This window comes from Patiria miniata, unplaced genomic scaffold (genome assembly GCF_015706575.1).
Source record: "Patiria miniata isolate m_02_andy unplaced genomic scaffold, ASM1570657v1 HiC_scaffold_15, whole genome shotgun sequence".
Taxonomy (NCBI): Eukaryota; Metazoa; Echinodermata; class Asteroidea; order Valvatida; family Asterinidae; genus Patiria; species Patiria miniata.
In genome coordinates this window covers 4,731,938-4,756,154 of record NW_024037053.1, presented here as the reverse complement: position 1 = coordinate 4,756,154, position 24,217 = coordinate 4,731,938, and the positions used below count along the sequence as shown (strand labels likewise).

The window sequence follows — 24,217 nt, the reverse complement described above, 5'->3', positions numbered from 1 at the left end:
CTACTCAGATTTCAAATTCACAAATTTTTGCTCAGGATGTTTTATTGGGCTTGTATCCACTCGGACAATCAAAATTTGCAATTCCTGAAGGGAGCTACAGTACGTACTGTATAAGACTCTATCAAATCTTTGATTTTGCCTTCGATTAAGATTACTGGTAAGATGGAAGATTTCAGGCTTTCTAGTACTTTAAGGATTTGTATATTTTATGTGATTAAGCTTCTATTTCTCAAATTCACGACGGTACCAATAAAAAGTTTTGCATCAAGTTTTGCTTGTCAATTTCCATCAGAAATTTCAAATGCATCTCAACTGTGTTCCTCCTTCGTACAAAAAAAATTCAGTCTTGGTTTTTATAAATCATGTGGTTGAACGACTAACATTAGTTGTCACTTACACTTTGACGCTCCTTTGAAAAGGTTAACCAGCTTAAAAATAGAAATTAGATTATCGAGGGGAACATACTGTCTCCTCTGATCTCTTCAGCCAATCGAGAGGCTTAAATGAAGTTACCACGGTGATGAATCCAGCGGGCACATTTTGGAGAAGTTTATTATTAGATCCCCCGTTTGTTTTGAGGGGAAGTTGGAGGGGAGGGGCTTTTTTTGGTCAAATCTGAAGTTTCAAATGGCGGAAGACTCTGATATAAGGATGACTTGTGATATGATCACATGAACGGATATCTTGAAATATTTTGGGAAGCATCCATTCATACATAATTTCTTCCGCTGTTGGAAACTTGTCATAATTAAAACATTATTGCAAAAACTTCAAGCAAGATCATGCGCCTTTTGGTTTAAAAGATTTCAAGAATAATCCATTCAAATTTATTTTTTCGTCTTTAAGTTTTAGAAACCAATTTAAACATGTCATACAGCTTCTTTCCACTGATGTAATGAGGTTTTAGAATGCCAAATTCTGGAGTTCATAAACAAGTCAAACTTTGTGGGGATTTTGATGTTTGTGAGGATTTTTTATGTTTGTGAGGATTTTCTATGTTTGTGAGGATTTTGAGGTTTATGAGGATTTTGAGGTTTGTGAGCAGTGTGAAGATTTTGAGGATTTTCAGGTTTGTGAGGTTTTATTTACCTGAGGCTTCTAGAGCGAGGTCTGAAGTTAGGCGAACATCTGCCACTTTCCTCTACGTCCAGCATGACATTACGCTCGCTACCGCTGAGGTGCTGGGTAAGGGTTTTGAGAGGTTTATGAGGTTTGTTAGGTTTGTGAGGGTTTATTTACCTGAGGCTTCTAGAGCGAGGTCTAAAGTTAGGCGAGCGTCTGCCACTTTCCTCTACGTCCAGCATGACATTACCCTCACTACCGCTGAGGTGCTGGGTCAAGAGGTTCAAGTCTTCCACCGTGGGTTGGTAGGGCAGCTGATGAAGTCGCTCCTGGCTGGAACAGGAGGACTGTAAGATGGGTGAAAGGAAGAGAGGGAAAAAAAGGACATCTTTACGGACAGAGAATTTGAAAGGTGGAGGTACAGTAGATGATCAATATAATTATCCCCGCCTAACTCTCCCTTTGTAACCATTGATGGTGGGGCGCTGTAGTTCAATAGTTACAGTGTTCAACTTGTGCCATGGTACATGTATGTGGGTTCAAACCCTAATGGGGAATATGGTGCCTGTGTTCTTGGGCAAGACACTTTATTACAATTGCCTCTCTCCACCCAGGAGTATAAATGGGTACCTGCTTAAGTAGAGACCAGATTGCACTGATCCCGAGCAGCTGCAAAAAAAGGTCTAATAGCTTGATGAATAGAGGTAATAATTGTGAAGCCCTTTAAGACATTGGTATGAAGTGCTATATAAGCACTGCATTATTATTATTATTATTACTTCTGTAAAACAAATGTGATAAAGAAAAATGCCCTTTAAACATAAACACAACAGGTAAAGATCTTACTGAAACATTTGAGCTTGGCGTGTTGGTTCCATAGCCAGAGGATGGCAGCGAAGCCAATGACCATCTTCTACCGTCAGCCTGCCGCACTGAAGCAAAGGGGAAATGAGCAGCTGCACCATGAGGGGGGACACGAGGGCTATCGAGGGGGCTCACTGGGGAGGGGAAAAAACACCCAAACTTTGAGAAGTAATATACTGTTAAATGTTTCAACTTACTTACAGTGTATCTAATGTGTAACATGGCAATAACAAAATGTAACATTCATTACAAATATCAGAGACAAATTCAAAACAGCGAAGCAAGTTTGGCAAAGTTTTTAGAACAGTAATGAGGTTATCGGTTTACACCAGATTCAAGTTCGCCATGTTCTTGGTGATATGTTAGAGCACCCTATATAGGTGACTTGATACAACGATGCAATTTCAGAGCTGGTTTGAGAACCATAATGCGGTTATCGGTTTGCACCAGATTGAAGTTGGTCACGTTCTTGGCTTAATTGAATTTCACTGCTTCTTAAGTACTCCGTCAAGCTCTTGTCAGTTCCTGCCTGTAAGTCCCCTCCTAAGACTGGCTCAAAATGTGCTGGTTCATTGAGATGAGATCTTATAAATACCAGAATTGATGGCAGGAATTAGGGGCAATCAATCACTTCAAATCACCACGACCTCCCACATTAAAAAAAAAAAAAGTCAAGGCATTGATGTTCCTTGTGTAATCCCCACAATTTTTTTTTTTTCAGTAAGTGATGGCTTCTCGTTAGATAATTCTAACAAAATTTGAATTTTTAGCACAAAATTTTAGAAATCTCGCTGTGACCAGCGTCAGTCAGCAGGGAACCAGTCATATGCATCACATATTGCATGACGTTTCGGCTGGTAATCTATATTTTCTATGACCCTAGTTTCACAATTGCAGAATGTTGTTTTAAAAAAAAATATTATTAACCAAAAAAGATAATCACACACCAAGTATCAATTTTTATATTTTGTTTACCTTGTGATACTGGCGAGACAGATCGCTTCTTCTGAGGTGACCGGTCTTTCCTGCTCCTTGAGCGACTGCAGTAACTGTTGCCAGACAAAAACAGGACAAAATGGCTCATTTTCAACTCAAAATCCTAAAAAAAAAATTATGTTTCCTTTATTTAAAAACATTGTACGTCTGACTTCATTAGTATATGGAGCCTGTTCAATTTAATAAATTTGCCAAATTTTTAAAATAAAATATCACACTTTTTAAATTGTGATGGAATTCGATCAATCCACGTCAAAATTACAAAAACAAATTAAAGCAATGAATTTACCTTCCTCTCCGGGACAGACTCAGATCCTTCTGTGGAGAAACAGAACAGGTGTCAGTATTTGTGGAACTAAGATTCACCCACCTGTGACAGGTGTACAGACACACTCTTGACAATAACAGTTTTACCAATCTACGGTACCACACATGCGTCCAATACATGTACATGTTCATGAATTATTTAAATGCATTTTTGCTCCTTTATGGAAACATCTTTGCCGTGCAACAGGTGTAGTGTGGTAAAGACAGCTGTTGAAGGCCAAGGCACTTTTAACACCCCCACCCACCCCATTCCCTACCCCTTTTCAAATTCTTTCTAGGAGCCAAAATTAACAACAAAACTGCTGAAAAACCCTCTACGAATTTTGGTTTTGTTCAATCAGTTTAAAGGTACCGGTATTATACAACATTTGCAAACACCAAAAACCAAAACTACCAAATTATCATGAAATACCTTACTTGACTGTAAGTGAATAATAGTCTCAAGCATCCTGTGAAATCATGGCACCTGGTGTGCTGTCATTTTCAAGAAAAGTGGAATTGTTTTTCTTCAAATATTGCCTTAACAAATGTAGTTAGTCTACATTTTGTTTGCGGTTGCTACTTAAATAAAATACGAACCCCCGAAATCCATCCATTTTTGAAAATTAAAGGAAGAGCAAATGTTGTACATAACAATTGTAGTTTCAATTCAGTAGATTTTTTCTCCTTCAAGAATCATAAATGACACTTAAAATGGACCACAGAGAAAAAAATTTAATTGGTTAGAGGAAATTGGAGTTCCTGGAATAATTGGAACGCCAGCAAGCTCTGATCAACTCAAAATAAAGTCATCAGACATTTATGACTTCAGCGAAGCACTTGTTGAAGGGCTAAGATACTTCTGATGAAATCGTTACCCCTGATTGATGGGATTATAATCATTCCTGGATCATCTTAAACCCCCTGGGAGATCAGGCAATGGATGGATTCATTAACTCTAATTCTCTGGGCGTTCTTGCAAGGCAATTTCCTTAATACCGGTACACCAAAATAAAACAAGCGACACTTGTTTTACAAAATTGGGATTTGAAAGTAAAAGTTGCAGTAGAAGTTGGCTGCTGAGTGCTCGAAATGCTGAGAAAACTGACATTTTTGTGAATAGGCTAGATGAAGGATGTAGGGAAGATAGGATTTTAGTAATGAATAGTCTGTAAATTAAACATTTTTCTTTGTTCTTGTTTTTGGATACACATACTTTCATTGTGATTGTGTCAGTCCAATTTGTGCTTTTCTTATAGTCCATGAATAAAATCTCCAAAACGAAATAATAAATAATTTTTTTAAATTCCAATCCCAGCTTTCCATCAAGTACGTAAATTTGGATTCAGTATAAACACACTGTGCAGAAAAACAAGAATGTTTAGAGAGGGAAATTCTCAGTCTTGGCACTGTGCCAACGAAGTCGAACAACAGTCAACGAAGTCAAGTGTTTTTATAAGTGACACCACATTCGTGTACATTACAGGTACTCGTACGACGACAAGCAATCACGCAGCGCACGTAGTTAACGTGGGTTTAGATAGCGTATTTACATGCGGAGGCGCGCAGCACGCAGAACCGCAAGCCTCATCAGTTGCCTCGGTCCGTACGGACCACCGCACGCTGACGAGTTGTTGATTGAATGCTTAATTCTACTGCAGTCCGCGGCGAGTAAAAATAATATTTGTCAGATCCCCCCAGGGAACCAGTGCCCGGAATGGCTTGTTTTACCATTGATTTCGGAGGGTGGCATTTCCCTGGACTGGCATACAGGAAGTTGAGGTGGGAGGTGGGGGGGGGGGGGGGGGGGGGGGGGGGGGGGGAGGGGGGGAGGGGGGGAGGGGGGGAGGAGGGAAGGAAGGGGTGTTTTCTTATCAAACAACTCATCAGCGAGAAATAATCAATGCATCATTGAGCAGACTGCTGGGCCAGTCAGCTCAATTGGTTGGAAAAGACAGTTTTGCACGTATACCACCAAAGTTGAGCAACGGTCATCTCAGAGAAACAAATATGTACCCGGTAGGATGAAGGAACAGCTTTATAGACCATTATCATGTCGCGGCCATCTTGAATTTTTCCCATTCAAATCAACGTAACCAAAGCGAGGCTGGAAGGAAAAATAGTCTGGCTCCTTTTTGCACAAACAACATTATCATTCAGTACTGTTAATGGATACAGGGAACAAGACTGAAATGGTGGCAGCATGGTAAAGGTCTATAGCAAGTTTGTCTACATGTAAGTTTCATGTACTTTTCCCCTCTCCTATTACAAACAAATGAATCAATAGAAGGAACATGACAATATACAAAATTGCTTTGTTTCTTTCAAATTTCTTTTGTCTACTAATTAAAATGTTCTTATTTGCGCACACATAGTCTCCCTCCAAAAGAAACTCTACAGGATTTCAGTATTTGAGGACTCGTTTGAAGAAAAAAAAACAGGGCATGATTTTAAAGGAACAAACAGAAAATAAAATAAATACTGCTGACACAGTTCTGTTTATTATGCTGTTTTTTGGCCTGATTTTTTTATCCAATAAAAGTTATCTTGTCTTGCAAATTGTGTGTTCAGACACTTGACCATGGACAGACCAATTTTTTAAAAGAGTGAATTACAAGCGTTGAAATGCTAGACCTGTACATAAACACACAGTAGACAAAACCTCCGCTGGGGGAAAAAAAAAGGAATCAAAATCGAAACAAGAATCTCAAAATCTGACACTGCTTATCTTGGTGTGTCACAAAGCCGTTCCAATCATGGGGCAGATTATATATCCCTCAATTCGACGGGATATAAACCAGCAAGCGCCACAGAAGACTCTTTTAAAATTTGATCTCGCTCCGAGAAAGTTAAGAACCTCGTCACAACAGGGAAAGTCTAAAGGCAATTTGTTACTTGATCCCAAGACGTAGAAAGAGTCCCCGTCAGCACGCACAACGAGAGAAAAAAAGCAATGCATTGGGATTTCAAAGGCTTTTTAATACAACTTCATTTTCTCGTCTTCAAATCTTGACCAGTCTGAAGGATCTTGATCTAAGGTTTCTTGTGAGCCGGGATGAAACTAGACCCTCGATGACTGAACTGAAGGACCCTGCTTTCAGGATGGTGTGACGTCCGTCGAGTTCGACAGTACTTTTTCTCACTTTCACCTTCCCTCAAGGAAATCTTCCGAGGACTCGCGGACAAAGAGATGCGAAGGCTCCTCTGATTGAGTCGTCGCAATTTGCCGTGACCTAATTAGATTTTATCTGTCTGTTTGTGTAAATTCTCCAGACTGATCAATTGTTGCTGCATTTTATCTGCTAGCAATACTGGGTCACACAACAGGGCAGTTTGTGCCACAGTTGAACTGAAGAATATGTGGAAATAAAGCTTCCAGTTTTGTTTTTTTAAGAATATCTATTTTAAACAGAGAGGGAAAGGAAGTCTGTCCAAACACATTAGCTTGGAAAAGTTACAGGTACAATGGCCTGTAAAATGTTTAATCATAATTATTTGTGGATACATGTACCGGTACGATGCAGTCTGTGCGTAGTTTTAGCCAACAAATCACATTCTCACATGGCATGTACATGTATGATCTGCGGCCAGGAATCGAACCAGGGCCACAGTGGTGCGAGGCGAGTGCTCTACGCACAAGCCACCTATGTATTTAGGGTCCAAAGTGTGACATTTTCCCGTCCCTGGTACAAGTACTTCTGCCATACTGCTATCATAAACGTCTTCGAACAATGTTTATTTGTTGGGTACATGTACCGGGAGGTACATGTTCATGTAGTTCATAATCACTCATGGAGGACGACTGTATTGAAGAGTGCATCAGAATTACAAAATCATAGACCTATGCATGTGTACCCGGTACATGTAGACGTACATGTAACCAGGGACAGGAAAAAAGTGGACCATATTGAAATCAAAGCAAGCCAGCAGAGAAACTTCTGCCAGTACATGTTACTCGGCACACAAATCACTGTGTGCATTGTATCTGGATTCTAGATGCACGTCATGAGAATACTGGAGCCGACCGTTGATTTGCTCTCCAGTTCCTGCCATCAATCTCTGAATCTCGCAATTCCGTGTGCAAACCTGATTTCACTGTAGCCAGCTTCCTGCTCACTGTTTACTGTATCTTTTCCTTTTTTTTTCATCCGCACGTTTGCCGACTTCCGCTCAGGGGTAGAAATTCAGGATCTTCTTTGATGTTTTCGTTGAGCTTCAGTCAGGAGATTGCTCCATCTTTTCAAGAGTCTTCATTCCACATTAACGTTTTCCACTGAGCTCGGCGAGATGTGCAGATCTTGTTATTGGATTGATTAAATTGCGTCCATTTGTTATCTGAAGCACTGAGTCTCAAAGCTTTCCAAGACATGCAGTACCGGTACATGTGTGCATACCAGAATGTCAAGCATAGGAAAAGGGTATGCAGTATGCAGAAGGGGAATTGTTACAAAAAAAAATTGGAAATTTAAATTGTTAAAAAATTACTAAGTCGCTTGTTATCTAAATTCCTTCTCCAAAACTCCTACTGTAGCTACCGTAATTTTCGGAATATAAGCCGCGGCTTATACGTTGATTTTGCCCATGAAAATGTTTACTGCGGCTTATACACAGGGCGGCTTATACGCCGAGCCTTGAAGAATAAAAATGAAATTCACATGTGTATTTAATGTACTGGTATAAGAAGAGTATATGTTGCTGAAATGAATTATAAATTAAGAAAGTCATTAACAAACCGAAACCACGTCTCACGTAAAGGTACCGAGCGGTAAAAAAGTACGGTGATGAAAGCGGTCTTTGACACTTGCCACCAGCCGTACGTGATACTGGTACAGTGCAGCAGCGATATGCAGGCATGCTTTCCCAACAGCGGACCACACCATTTGTGGTAACAAAGGGGTGTTCTTTCTTGGGAACAATAATGACCAATATTTTCGCTGTTTAAAAAAAAAGAAAAAAGACCACTACAATTTTTATGGCGTTCGAAACATTTTTTTATTACATAATCAGTTGTTCAACGTCACAATATATTTTGTTTTCTTGAAATATATTTAAGAAACGATGTAAAACTCAAAAGAGGGACTAAATCACCCCTTACAAAATTAATGGAATCGTCTATTAAAATGTCCGCTTCGTTTTGACTATTTCCAAAGAAAGTTACGATCGAAACTTGAATTTTTCTCGCAACTAATCGCAACAATTTGATAAGTTTTGAGATAAAAAACGGACCTGTTTATTCTTAGGACAAAACAAATCAGCATCTGTTGCCACAAAGCAAGATTTGTAGCGCTCCAGTCAGACAACACACGGTGGGTTTCATACTCTCTCACGTGCTGTGGGAAAATGTTGTCATTCACCGGCGTGCGTGGCGCAGGCTGCCGGGCTATGACGGGGCAGCCGGCAGCAGTTCCCGGTGTTTATTTCTCATCAATTCCCATATTTGTTTGTAAAAGTATCAATTGTAAATGATTTGATATAACTTTTGTGGTCCTTTTAATAGCTACTGTAGTGTGAATGGAACTAGTTCAGAGCATTTTGACTAGAATTTGGAGGCCTTACAAAATTGAAACCGCAGCGGTCAGTGCGGCTTATACGCCGGTGCGGCTTATACGCCGACTTCAAATCTTAATTTGCAGATTTTTGCGTGCTGCGGCTTATACGCCGCGCGGCTTATATTCCGAAAATTACGGTACATAAAAAATAAATGCAGATGAAAATTCCTGAAGATTTATAATAAACATACACGTACACCATATGATCAAGATTTAACTGACACAAAAAGTCAATGATTGGGGCAAAATTGATGCAAGCTTATAAAAATGAATGAAATATAAAAAAATCCAAGGATTATTCTCTAAACGGCTGCATTATGAACAGCCAAAATACATCAAGGCTTGGTTAATGGGTTCAACTTTGCACAGCTCTCAATGCAAAGCCCAAGGCTAAACAGATTAGTCAATGCATTCTCCTTGATTATAAAGGCCTCCGCTATAATTCGTTGCAAAAAATGTCCACATATTTTTATCTAATCAGCGGCTTTGGACACAGCTTAAACGATTACATGTGCAAATCTTGGCAAAGTGAAGTACCTGACTCTGTGGGGAAAACTGGTCTGGATTCCGTGACATTTATTGTGAATATGAGAGGACAGGATTTTTTTTTTTAATGCATGAAGAAGATGATTCAACTTAATATATTTTACAAAGAAGAGCATAAATTATTTTCAACATACATTCAACATTATTTTCAAGTATACATGTTGCAAACATGTACATGCATGTATATGATTAATCCTTAAAAAGTGCATAAAATCAATCAGAAGACAAATTAAAAAAAAAAATCCTTGGTTTTAAGAAATTTATGTAAAACTAGCTCCTTAAGAATTTTCTTTTAAATTTCATAGTAAATTGAGCATTGCATTTACATTTGTACAATATTTATGTGCATAAATGTATGTATACGAATCAACTCAATGCATGTACAATGTATTACACCGTACACAGTATTTTATGGCCTGAATTAAATTGAATTTGTGCATGTTCGCACTCAAAGCAACAAAAACATCAATCGTTCAGATGCAGGCCGACACTGGGGTCACTCACCAGATCCTATTGCAATTTAAAAAAACTCAAACAAAGCTTCATTCCATCTGGGAGATCAACAAAAATCAAATATCCGTAAATTTGGAAATTCACACTGGCGAGGAAATGAAAATATGGCCTACTGCACATGTGCAGTGGACATGAGTGATGTTTTAATTTGGCAAGTTCTGCCGTTCTCAAAACACCTGTTTTCGCGATGATTTGCTTCATTTCATGGAGACCGTAAACACGGCAGAAAAACACATAATATTGTAATCAGCAGGTGCAAATGACTAAGGGTATTACGCACAATTGGTTTTTAACGATTAATCAATATTATGCAATGTAATATTTATGCATGATTGGAAAATGTGTACATGTATGTAAGAGGTGTTTCATGTTTAAAATTGCAAAGATATTGACATTTGGTTTTGTGTACAATGTATTTAACCCAAGTCACATGGGACTAATTTATTTCAGGAAAATTCAGATTCATTGGGAAAACTGCACAATTATACTGGTAGTACGTATCTATTTCTTTAATTAACCCTAACCTTCCCAAATCCTCCAAAGTCTTCTTTGCAAAATGGAGGATCTTGCAGGATTGAGGCCATATGGCAAAAATGCGTGGCTGATGAGGATGCACTGTGTCAAGGTCTTGGGCTGGACCTTGTGTTGTTTATGCTCAGCCGTGCATAAATACCGGTATCTAGGCCTGGATTATACTTGACATCCTCCGCACTGCTCCAGGTTGTCACTGGCTCTGCCTCAATACATTGACAGTGATTGCTGGAGGATTTTGCAGGATTGAGGCATTGGTCACCCAAGGACCACATTCAAGAAATAACGGATGATTTTGGAGGATTGAGAATGTATGCTATGTTGACATGGAGGCACTTGGAGGAATTTGCAGGATTGAGGTTGCATCCTAGCAAAAAAGCCCAGGAAGTTAGGGATAAGAGGCCTCAAATCACAAAAGCCCATTTAAAAAAAAAAAAATTGTTCAGACAATGTGATGTACTTTTCGCCAACTACAAAATGTGTGATGCAAGAACAAAAATACCGCTTTGCCAGAGCGACAACGCACGAGAAATCGAGCAGGGAAATTTGGAAATTACCACAGACTAATTGTATGGAAGCAGACAGGAAAATAACAAGACTGGTAGCCCGTCCTAATGATTAAATCTTGACCGCCCAAGGATGCTGTGGTCTCGTGGTAACGGCTGACTCACGTTTTGTGGCAGCATCTTCACAATAATGGGGTTAATCGGAATGTATACAGACAGATGTGCAGGATGTTTGTGTCTTCATAAATGTCTCCTACCAAACAACGCGTGCTACTTGGGAAGATTCCAGGAATGACTGTAAGCCTGCTGGTTAGGGGTAATAACTTCACTCCAATGATCAGGTTTTATCTCTACCTTTTTTTTATCATTTTTGTGAAGATTCAACGAATAATTATATGCCCTCTGGAAAGGGGGAATAATTTTGATCCAATGGTCTTGTGTTAAGTAGCTTTTTAATTCGTTGATTACATTAAAATGTAAATTAAAATATTTACCAAACTTGCAGATAACGAGGGAGCTGATTGGCCAAGCAGGTGTCGTACTCGCTGCAGATTGGACGATTCCAATGTCAGCGCATTGGTTGTGCTGGTATGGTACCCCGTGTTCCCTCCCCCCGACGGTGGGAATTGCTGGCTGAGGAGCCCGGCTCCACCCAGGCTGCCTCGCCGCGCGATGCGACTCTCATCGATGGATAGAGGGCGTCCTAACCGGAAACTACGAGGGAAGGAGTTGGCGAAGCCACTGGTGGCACTGGCAGGCTTGGGGCTGCTGTAGTCAGTGGGTCCTCGTTCCTCATCATAATCCGACTGTAAAAAGAGAAAAAGAAAAAGATAAAGTTAACAATTTTTCCAGCTCAATGAAAACAATTAAAATTCATGAACATTAGTTCTGGGCAAAACAAAATCTTCCACAATCCTCCTTTGGATATTGAAATCTCTAAAAGGACAAAGCAATAAGTGGTCTGTTAGAAGAAAAATCATAGAGCATGGAAGAGACCCACTTTCTTGACCCACGGTAAAAGCAAACTTTGTTCAAGGTTTGAAGAAATCCTGGCTAGCCAACCTCTTATCATATCATCATCAATCAAACTCTGCAAGAATGAAACAGGAAATGGTAATTTATTTCTTCTTGACACTGAGGAGACTTTGTCAAAACAAATCAAGGTTTGAGAACGGGGACAGGGTCGGTGGAATATCTGATTCATTTTACTGGTCATTCCTGGTCCCTGAACCTGGAGCATTAACCTGAAAAAAAAACATCACTTCCTAGAACATGATTTACAATGTTGACTACACGAAGACCTACACTTAACGAACCAATTAAGGCAAGACATACATGTAAATTAAACAGTGCTGTGTTTTCAATCAGTCAGTTGTGCTGTAAATCAATAGATGTTTACAATGTTTAAATCATTTGAAAAGTAGTTCAAGCGAGTACAAAATACCAGTTCTGTGGACCACACAGCAGTCGAATGACAGGTTTTGAAGATGAAGAAACATGTTTTGAAGAAACATGTCAGGACAGTTGAAAGTCCCTACAACTCGGTCCACATTTTCCTAATAGAAAACTTCCTCACAAAAATATCCCAGCCACAGCATAGGTACATTTTACAATGCTTTAATCAATTCCCAACTATCACCGTATCACATCAATGGATTTTTCTTTTTTGAGTAAAAGCCCATTTTGATTCTCCATCTTCCATCATACACGCTGTTAAAAGCCCAGCCCATCTGAATTTCTAATGTTTTACTTAACTCAAAAGTGTTTTTAACATTGTTATTCCTTTTAATACAATACTTTTAAATTGTTAAGGCCATTACTACCTCGTGTATAAAATTTTACAACATCCGGACATGTCTATAACTCCAAAAAATTTTTTTTTAGTGACTCAAGAAAACCCATCCTTTTACTCTAATGAAACCTTATCCCGAGAGCTTGAAAGCTGTTCAAAGGAACTTGCGGACAATACTCCCCGGAAAACCGACAAAGTCAGTTGCGCTTGGCACGAACAATGAATCGCAGCGGCACTCCCTCAGCTTTCTGTCCGCCGCGCCGGCCTGAATTGACTTCTCTGAAAGACTTGATGTCACTCAAACCCATCTAGAGGTTGTTTCTCTCAGGTAATGCTATTACAATGCGACGCCTATCAGATTCTGACCGAGAGATCTGTTGTGCGGAAGGCCCCCCCCCCCCACTCTTCCCGCGTCGGAATGACGTCAAAGGATTTTTTAGACGCAGATTGAGAGCAAGATTTCTCAAAGTGTCAGGTTTTATAGAAAGCTTCGACAAGAAGAGACTGCATCTGTACGTGTAATGCATCCTCAATCTCTATTATCTTGGCTTTGTACACATATTTAGGAAATATGACGGAGGAGTTTTGTAGCTTTTTTAAACCGGTGTCATGTTGAAATATCCAAATTCCAACGATTAATGGATTTTTTTGGGTCAATACTTGAAGCGATATATTCGGGACAGCCCGACGAAGCTCTGACGCTAACTGGGATGTTGTGGCCGTTGGTTAAGAGCACGTATGTAAAGCAGTGCCAGAAACACGAAAGACTAAAAGTAGAGAGTACATCAGACATGGCCTGACATCATTCTCTCGTCCACTTGAAGGTCTAAACATCTTCTTGAAGTTTGGGTTGATTTACTTTCAGTGCGGTGAGGATGAACTTAGGATGACCCTATGAAGAGTTGAATTTCTCAGATGGAAGGCGCCATACGTACATGTAGGCCTTATGGTACATGTATCTGAACACCTACATTTTTACAGGACTATTTAAGGGGTGCAACCACCAAGGCCAGATCCAGAACAAAAAAAAATGGGGGGGGGGGGGTTTGGCAAAAAAAACGTTGTGACCAAAAAAGTTGGTTAAAAAATTCCACCCCAAATTTAATATGAATAACAAGGGGAGCGGGTTAAATGTACCGGTATTGCTTTTGTTCAAATTTTGTGGGTGGTGTATTTGCAATGGCTGCCTTTTTGCGACGTTGCTAAAAAATGAAAGAATAAAAAAAAGGGGGGTTAAATTTTTTTGGGAGGGGGGGGGGGCATGGCCCCCGTTGGCCCCCTCTGGATCCGCCTTTGCAACCCCCAACCCCCTCCCAAAAAAAACACCCCAATTATGATGAAAACTTAATGAAAATCCATACAACAGCATTTTTCCTCACAAGTACCAGGTACTGTACTGGTACCATCAATTACTCGGTTTCGACCTTTTCTTTCAGTTTCAGTCCAAAACTGATGCCCAATTAAGTCCAATCTACGCGGAATCTACAAAAACTCCAGATGCCTGTTCAATAATCAAATGCCGTACGACCTTTACGGAGCACAATGCATGCTTGATTACTAGTTTCGCTGTTGATGTACTTTTGGGAACACATCAAAACCAATTCATTTCAGGAACCCATCACAGACGCAATTATCGCCCACATCAGAAACCGAACCAATAAACACACACGGCTACTCACCCAGTGTACTATATGGTCAAGTAAACATAATGCACTGGTGTTGACTGAAATGCATGTTTCAGTTTTCCAGACACGTTTATTCAGTTAAATAAGGAGCTCATCCTTAAGTCAAATGATTCACAAAATTATTTTTCCCTGAAAAAGAACGTTACATGTGCATGTACTGTACAACAAATTATTCCTTTGCCAAACATCAGGGTAACAGTCATAACCTCAAAACTGTTATCTTCATGTCTGCCCGTTGTTTTGAAACCATTAAACTCGGGGCACTCATTTGACTTTAACTCTTTGCCAACTGCGTTTTAGATCCTGCCTGTATGGCCCGATGTTTGCGCTGCTAAGACGGACTGGCAAATCGATAAATCTCCAGAACAGTTTACGAGAAATTCATAAACTTCCCTCCTAGACTTACTAAACATTTGTCAGCTGACGGAGGATCCTGGGCTGAACAATGTACAATCACTGGGAATTAATCAGGGGCCAAGATGTGGAAATGTCACCCCCATGTCTTGAGAGTAGTCCCTCCCTCCCTGATAACGACCAACGTGAGGGGGGGGGGGGGATTGGGGGACGGCCCAACAGGCTCTGTAAAGACAGAGAGATGATGCCCCCAAGACATCAACCCCGTCAAATCGGAATGGATTGCAATCGGTGTCTCGAAGCTCCGTTGGGAAAGAGAAAAAAGTTCATTAAATGTCAGTTTGCAGTGCTGCAATCGTTGTCCGCTTCATGAAATATTGCTTTCGGGTGGAAGGGGCGAGCGCGCAGCCCTACATTTTATTTATTTGGTTGAGTTCTTCAAGACGACCCAGGTTTTTTTAAAAGGTTTGCAGTTTGGGGAGTGTGTTGAATAGATTTATAGTCTTGAAATTCAATCTGGTCTCAAGATGGGAATACATGATGTTGTTTGGAACACTGTTGATCTTATCAACAAAGTGAGCAGTTCCCCTCGATTTGCAACTCAAAAAGAAAGGAAAATTTAACTCTTTGTTAAGGCCAAAAAAAAGAATAGTTCTGCTTCCGATTACATGCCTTTCAAAAATAGGGTCGGTCGGTCGGTCGGATTTTTTTTTTTTTGGCCAATTTTTTTATGCAGATTGAATGGGGTATTCAATTATATGCGAAGTTTTAGCCTGAACTATTTCCATTGCACTACAAAAGCTATACACAAAATGGCCACAAAAAGTGAATAAAACCTACCTTAATTATTGTCAATATATTTACGTTCGATAATTCGTAAAAAAAATTGTGGGAAATTCAGGTCGTTCGCACCAACGCTAGTCAAGGGGAGCTGGCCAAAACTCCGAAGTGTGTGATGCACTGTACATGTACATGTGTGGCCCGCGGCCAACGGGTCGAACATTTCAGGAAACACGCTGCATTGTATCACTCCAAATACGAGTAGTGCGATCTCAAAATGAACTCTTGAACACGGAAAATACATACACAGACAAGCTAGATCGAATCTGTGATTTAACTTGCAAATATGTTCTTTCTCCATCGGTGTTTTCTTGGCATTTTTACGATGTCTTTCTCAGCATTTTTACGATGTCGAGTCCAACCAGTTGACAGAGCACGTGCCTGCGCCTGCATAGCCATGCTTGTGCTAACGATCGCATAGCCGTGCACAGACTAGTTACCGCATTTTCATATTGGCCCCTGCGCGGCGCGGCGGGAACTAGTCGTCGCCGCATTGCGCTTATTACGCACGTGATTATAGACATCGAATTGCGAAGTAGTTGAATCGCACAGCGAATTTGTAAAAATAACGGAGGTTTCTTTTGAAAAAATAGCGAAGGTAAGTAAGAAAACAATAAATACAAGCATTTTTTGATGCAAAAGGGTTGTTGAGAGGTATTTTGTGAAGACAGACAAGACATAAGGTTTTTATTTTTATTTATTCAATCTTTTTTTCTTTTTTTTTGGAATTGCCGATAAATTTTTTAGGGTCGCAGCCTAAAAATAGGGTCGGTCGGGTAACCGGAAGCAGAACTATTCTTTTTTTTGGCCTAAACACAAATTAATGAAAAAATTTCTTTTTGAGTTCTTATTCTTTTCCCATTACAAAATATCGGTAACAGAACATTTGTATTTTCTGTAATTCCATTTAACATATGAAATATCACACACGTATACGAAAAAATACAGTAGGGCCTATATCTTTTGAAACTATCTTCTTTACAATTTTTTTCTTTTTCTATGGTAAGTGGTTCTTTTGGAACAATTTTAAACCACATGAGATGAAAAATAAATGTCACAGGGTGTCACTAGTGGGAAATAAAATCCTGATCACATAGCGGCAAGAAAAATCAACACACAATTGCTGAAAAAGACCAAATATTATTGTTACCGAACAAATCAGTCTGAGTATTCAAATGACTTGCACAACACACTGTTTCCATGACCCTAAGAATCAAATGTCAACCGCATGCAACGATTCCAGAAATCAAATGAACACACGAAGAATTTACTAATTGAGCGGTCGCAGACATCATGCCCTAAGAGAAAGCCCAGTCAGAAACCAAGGTATGGCACAGGGGAAAGCTACAAGTACTAATGGTCATAAATTGATTAGTTTGTTAATAATAAAACCATCGTGTGGGGTTCCTTTCTACAAAACTGTCACACTCACAGTACAATGTGTATTGGTATTTAATACACTCACAGACATTTTCTGTCTTTGGACCATAATTCTTGTACAACACAAGTAATTGGCAAGTGAAAAGCAAGGGGTCTTGTTACTTTCTGAGAATAGTAAAGGCATCTTCCTGCATCCATCAAAATCAACACAGTCAATTTGTGCCAATGTACACATGTGCATGTACTTTTTTTAAACTAGGACATGTTACGGACAGTTCATAATTTCATGTGAATGCAATTGCAGAGACAAATTTGACCTCAAAAAAAATCTGAAGCAAAATTAACCGGAGTTGAAATGTGTGAAAGTTGGCATCCACGTAGACCAATCCTAGCAAGCTATCATTACCATCACCGAGGCCCCCTTTAATGGCGTAAGCATTGTGATAGCTATTGTTCACATCATAGGCCAGTTGTTCTGTACAACTAGCACAATGCTTTCACCATTGAAGGGGGCCTTGTGAGTGTGCAGTGATCACGTGCCTAGATTCGTCTGAAGACAACTCCGTCAACAGCCATATTCTGAGGTGGCAACAGGCTTGCGCAAATCACACTCAGGTACCGTAATACGCACACAAGTTAGAGCTCCTTCAACCAATAGAGTTACCATAATGCGCACGCCTTGTCTTTGAGAACGCGTGCAGCATGCGCGTGAGTGTGGCACCCCTACAGTAACAGCTTCTAGTTCTGGTCGCCGGATTCTGCTCTAAGCAGCGCAAATTTTTGCCAAGTACATCACAAATTTGTGTTTGTATTTGCCCTTAGTATGAACCAGCGCCAGTGTAAAGACTTGCAAGCAATTGAGGAATATCTTACCACTATGTTGATGTGGCACGGCGCCTTGGCATTGGGTCGACGCTGTCCTAACGACTTCATATTGAGAGGCGACGAAGATTTCAATTAACCCGAGACGTTAGGGAGGAAAATGAAGTTGATCCTACGTTGTCAATTATGATCGCCAACGGAAACAAGGACATCCAAGCAGTCCAGGACCACCGGTCAAAGTATCATGAGGTTCTCCGGTGGAAATGCTGGAAATCCTCTGGATTATTCATCCAAGTCTGACCACTCTTTTGTAAAGTCAGGACAATTTCCTAACACGTTCAACAGAGGTCTGGGACTTCAGTTATGTCCACATGCAGCAAACGTGCTGCATTCAACCCATGATCTGAAGACCCACACGTAGGTCTACATCTGCCGTAAGCAGACTTTCCCAATCACAAGGTATGTGCACGCTCGGGTATTTCTCGGTGGATTCTGCTGTCCAGGTTCCAACCAGCAGGGAAGTCATGCGTGTGTATTTTGCTGCATACACACACAACCCATAAGGCCCACTACGGACCCAACCATTATTCCTATTAAGGGGAGACGTCAGGTGCTCTCAACATCAAGTGCAAGTGTCAATGCCATTCAGAGTTGTAGATTCCCAGCCAGGTGAATGTTCATCCCCACCTTGGAAATGGTTAGTTCCAATTAAATAGGTCTCGTCCAAAGAAAAAATTCATCGTCTGTGCATGTGCGTGTACATGTACTAGTACATGTGTACATGTACTGTATGCAACTGTACAAGGTGTGTTGTATACAAGGTACCGGTACATGTACATGTACATGAACAATCATCTATTGACGCACATGTATTGAATGGACAAATTAAAGTTCTGATAAACTGCGCACAATTTTGCCTGTGGCCCGTGTGACTAACGGAACAAGGGAAGGCTATACAAATACATACATACATGTACATGTACACTTGTACGTGTACTCGCATGTGAATGTTAGTAGCCTGCAGAGAAGCTATGTATTTATGTACAACACTAAACTGTCCAGTATGCACATATCCGTCAGGTGAAATAGAATGTAACATTGATAAATGTTGTGAATAGGTACACGTACACGAAAAACAGAACATGAACAGACCTTGGACATACACACCCGACAATGTTGACAGGGAAACAAGATAAGTGTTGGCCAAGGGACCTGTCTTTCAATTGGAATGTGGAACTGTATGTTATCTTTCTGTGTCAAAATGGCCTTAATGATCTTTTATCAGAACATTTGTTTTGTCTGATCTGCACAAGCACAAACAAATAGCAGACCAAAGTATCTGTTTCTATAGTTCAAAGTACAATGTAGTCATGAAATATTGTTGGAGGGGCAGGGAAGGGGCAGGGGAAAGGGGCGGGGAAGAGTGTCAGGTCAGGGGAGGGGGTGAAGGGAGGGGGCGGGAGGGGGGGGGGGTTAAAACCATGACCTTTGCGATTGGTGCAAAGTACACATGTAGTGCTCTTGTCTCAATCTGGCACATATGCAGGGTAACATACCGGCACAACTGGTACCCCGCTGTCGAGCAGCTGTTGACTGGTTGATTAATATACCAGCAACAGCTGACTTGGAATGTACGTGATTGCGTTGCACCGGTCTCCATACTGTCGCAGGCATAGTAACATGTACAGAGCGCTGACTACTTGGACTGCAGATAGAATTTCACCGGTCTCTCGACTGTCAGGGATATATTAACATGTACAGGGTACCGATTGGTTGGTTGGAAGAAGGAAACATTGATGAAAAGGTGGATACTGTATTGCTGTCAAAACTAGCAGTCATTGTCATGGAAACAGGTGACATTATCAATTTGTAACTAACTTCCTTCCAACCCTCTCTGAGGAAATTAGACAATTAAAAACAGTTACACACAACACTCTCTAAGGATTTCACTCCTCAAGAAATATCATCTTGGGGATTCAAATTTAACCAATATTTAGTATTTGAGTACGTATAAATTTGAAAGTGAAAACATGATGAATTTATCAATGAACGTCCGACAGTATATATGCAGGAACTGGCAGTCAACACTGCAGTTCGGAAGTGGCTTCTTTAAAACGAATGCTATGTGATTGTGAATCATTTCTTTTGGCAAACATAAGTTACATTTTGTAAGTTTGGTTTCAAACACTAATTAAGTATGTGATAGGCCGTACAAGTACATGTACATGTACATGTACCACTAAGATCCCAAAACAGTATGAGATATTAAATATCAATCACAATTAACTCAAGTAATTGATACATCCCTATGACATGCAGGATTGGGTGTAGGGATCGGACAAGGCAACTGTTCTCTCTCGTAATGGCAAACTTCCCGTCGCACGTCGCCTGGCGTTGGGCCAACACCCAGGGTGCGCGGCGCGGCCCAATCCTTGACGCGATGTTTGTCATCAGTGCGTGGCACTACGCAGAGGGGTTTTCAGACCATCAAATTATTGGGGGACTTTGTTTAGTATAATAACAACATGATCTTAAACTTTTTGGGCTCAAGAATTTAGCTGAAGCATAGATAGTGACTTTTTTCTTTCCTATATTCAACCAACCTACTGTGAAAAAAAGAAAGAAAAAGGTTTTTGGTTGGGGGGGGGTGCAGTGGAAGTCATTCCGTGGTTCAAGTAATTGATTCAGACAGACACCAACCCAGTGCAGGTGAACGCAGTGTCCGTAATTTTTTATAAAACTCAAGTTTGAAATTAAAGCATCAAGATTTACAAGACATTAAAAAACATGAAGTGTTGTGTACCATAGAATATTCAAACACTACAACATTGCTCCCCCCCCCCCTCAAAAAAAAAACATACCTTTTTTCCAACAAATCCTTGTTGAGCCAAGCCATTGTTGTTTTTTTAAATGCCCTGGGACATAACTCAAAACAAAGTATGATTTTAAACGTCTCCAGATACACGTACATGTACATGTACATGTTTGAACTGTCCGATCGTTAAAATTTTCAATCAGTGTACTCGTATACATTTACAATGTACTGGTATTTCAATTCCTGTACCAGGGCAGCACATTTTCAACCTTGCTCCCAATTCCCTGCACGGTTTGACCTCATGCTGAGTAAGCACACATTGCATGGGTCAACTCCGGGTTGAAATGTGCAGCAACTGCTGAAAAGGCTGACAGCCCACCCAAAGAACGAGTATCAAATGGCTTGCAGGACCACGACACACAAAACGTTAGGCCTATATATTCAATCAATTCTGATATGGCTATTCATGATAACTGGAAGTCTTTTCATGTACCGGTACATGTGGTCTACAGCATTTGCTTTTGCTGTAATATGCAGAAATAGATGTATTTGGGGGTTAGTATTTTATAGCAAATATTGTTACACAGATCATTGTTACACAGATGTTCTTGTAGTCTGTTTCCCCGACCCTACTTCAGACCAAAACAGAGAAATTTATAGACGTTGGGGAATTGTCAGGTCATGGAACCAGACTAGCTGGCTTATTGACTAACTCAATAAAAAGTCAATTTTTTTCCAACAATGGTCGGCCGACCATCGTTGGAAATTGTTACAAAAAATTCCACTTGTCTTGAAAATGACAGCACACCAGGTGCCATGGTTTCACAGGCTGCTTGAGACTATTATTCACTTACAGTTAAGTAAGGCATTCCATAATAATTTGGTAGTTTTGTTTTTGGATGTTTGCAAATGTTGTACCTTTAAGGGGTAATCCTATATGATAGCACTGCTCAGGTGACAAGTAACAGCCAGTCAGTGAGCTACACGCGGTACAATGAGGACACTGGGCTGGTCTGCTCAGACCAGCAATAATACCAGTATACCGATAACCCGACCGACTTACAGTACAGTGTACTGTACGCACTCTCCCTAGATACCAACAGCCTACGGTACATTGTACATTGTATGATTAATGCCTCACCAGCAAAGCTTAACTGGTTATCAATCATCAGATACAAATGTATGTAGTGTTCACCTATTTTGCAACTGCACTAGCAAGTGCAAATGTTGATCTGTGTCATTCTTGCCCCATAAAGGGTTGCCTAGTAAGATATTTATTTCAAGAGCGAGCAAGACAAGAATCCAGCAGTTGAAAAAAAAAATCTCAATTGTTTTTGTATTAAACTGCTTATCAAATAAACAACAGGAAACAACAAAGTTTGAATGGAGCAGGATTCGAACCTTTAACCTTGGAATAGCTGTTCCAGCATGTTAACAAAAATAATTCTTTTTTAATGATCGATACATTTATAATTCACGCATTAGTTAAGCCATTTTTCTCACTAAGGTTATTTTTTTTCCAAATATTTGCCAATATGTATTTAATATTCAAAACAGAATTTCAAACTATCAGGAAACTAGTGAAATTTGTTTAACCTGTCTGATCGGTCAATTGTGCAGTTTCCTGAGTATTTGTCGAAGCCATTTTATTGCAAAACATTCCACAAATGGGTTAACACCACTCCTCAGGTACTTCAGAAGTATCCAAGCTTTCAAGTACAGCGGCGCGGCCAGCGGCTTGCGTCATTTGCTGAACCCACATCTGCGTAATGCGTGGGTTTTACATTTCAAGGTTTGAGCATACACGCCAGGAATGCTGGACGTCTGGGGATGCAGTTTGGAGAAAATGGATTTTCAATAAGATGCAATCGGATGACTTAATAGGGTGGAAAACAAGTTTGGGGGAATTTATTTAAAAACAATTTTTTGGACTTGTTTACATTACTGTATCTGGGCGATTCAATGGGAAAGTGGACTTGGCTGAAAAAATGAAAAATTTATGAAATCTTCAAAACTGCAAGCATCACGACCTCAAATGTGGTATCAAATGAAATGGGAAAAGACTATTAATTTGAGTGATGGGGTAGTGTGCAGAGCCTGGTCAAACGCTTGATAAATCCTAACATGCAAATTGTATGCATTCCCGTGCACCCGCCAATCGGAGTTAACTTAAGAAACTGTGACATCATTTCCATCAGAAATGTGGACTAAGCTGTTGATTGGTCAATTTGGATGCCATGTTTTTGTAATACAACAATGGGTTACCGAAGACCAAATAGAAGGCGCCCGCTGAATGGTCAGAATCTTGAGGTCAAGATGCAGTCTTGTTTTGCATAATTAATTGCCGAATCTGCTCGCATATCATAGACCCTTGCTGTGGAAGGGGATATTTACATGTACCCTCCCCCAAATTTAACTGCAATTTTTGCCAGGAAAAGTTGAACAACATTAGGAAAACTGGACGATGACATGTGTCACAAAGTTTAAGCATTGAACAGTTTATTCACCTCTCCTTTTCTCAAAATGCCTGCCAATGTGCATGCACGCAATGTTTATGAAACTCTGAAGTTGAATTGCAGCTGTTCATAATTGATTGGTTGTTTACACACATCACACGTAATTAACCCTCCCCTGTCTCAAAACGGTCGCTTTTAATTAAAAACGTGATACGCAGAAACCTTGAGCTTCATGCAACCTGCGCAACTTCTACCTTTTGTGGTTAAAGCCAAAAGTCGGCAAGAAAATTCGTGCGGGAGAAAATTGAAAAGCGTGATTCATAATATGCTAGATGGAGAATTCTAGATGAAGGGGGAAAAGGGAGAACATTCCCCAAAGCATTGACCCACAGGATGTGATTTACGGGCGTGTCAAAAATGTGGCTGAACATTACAGGTCATTCGTGGCAAAGTATATTGGTACCATATGTACTACTACGACAACGCACATGCAGATGTAGACAGATCTCTATACTGTTTGAAATGTCACTGTTTATCGGCACTTTCATGCTGTAAAATACTGTGCATTAGTTTGTACGTGTACATGTATGTATCACACTATGTGGTATGGACCCAAATGCAAAACAGTTGGCGCTGGGCAGCCTAATCACGAAATTTCGTGAAGGCCATAGTTGTGGGAACAGTGGATTTAGATACAACGTACATGTATTTTCATCCGAGTGTGCACATCCAAACCTGTATTGTCTTCACATGACAACACACCTGAATGCGGGCACACTGCAGCAATGGCGCTAAGGATGTGACGTGAATAAATCAGTCTACAAATTTCCAACAAGCTTAAACGAAAGTTAAACATTATACGGTATAACATGTGCACCTAGCACAAATAAAATTGTGTTTTCAAAGCTATTTAATTTACAAAACTTAAGAAGCACAACAGTGCTTGATTATATTCGGGGTAGACGTAGTTAAGTTTTTAGTCTTTGAATGACTGCCCGCCATTTATTGTCAATCATTGGTGACTTATAATGCCAATCACGCTTATCTGCAGACATACTGGGCAGGCGTCAGCTAACCACAGAATTCCACGCTTACGCTCACCACTCTGTGCTAACAGCTACCAGAAAAATTCTGTGCTAACCCAGTAAACACAAAATCCTTAGTTACGGGATGTATGCATGTACAGTAGCCAAAATTCCT

The 24,217-nt window shown here is 40.2% G+C and overlaps 1 protein-coding gene across 2 annotated transcripts in view; it reads right to left on the bottom strand.

Moving 5' to 3' along the window:
• LOC119722528 (microtubule-associated serine/threonine-protein kinase 3-like) overlaps positions 1 to 18,246 on the bottom strand; it is a 39,611-nt gene extending 21,365 nt beyond the window's left edge. The window contains exons 1-6 of one of the 2 annotated variants that reach the window (XM_038192699.1): positions 17,798 to 18,246; positions 11,368 to 11,679; positions 3,212 to 3,240; positions 2,902 to 2,975; positions 1,909 to 2,060; positions 1,240 to 1,409 (exon numbers count right to left, since the gene is read on the bottom strand). In XM_038192699.1, coding sequence (XP_038048627.1) covers positions 1,240 to 1,409; positions 1,909 to 2,060; positions 2,902 to 2,975; positions 3,212 to 3,240; positions 11,368 to 11,679; positions 17,798 to 17,857 — 797 coding nt within the window. In that variant the 5' untranslated portion in view covers positions 17,858 to 18,246. The remainder of the gene's footprint in view (positions 1 to 1,239; positions 1,410 to 1,908; positions 2,061 to 2,901; positions 2,976 to 3,211; positions 3,241 to 11,367; positions 11,680 to 17,797) is intronic. The other variant, XM_038192700.1, reaches the window with a different exon arrangement.
• Positions 18,247 to 24,217: the final 5,971 nt, after the last annotated feature.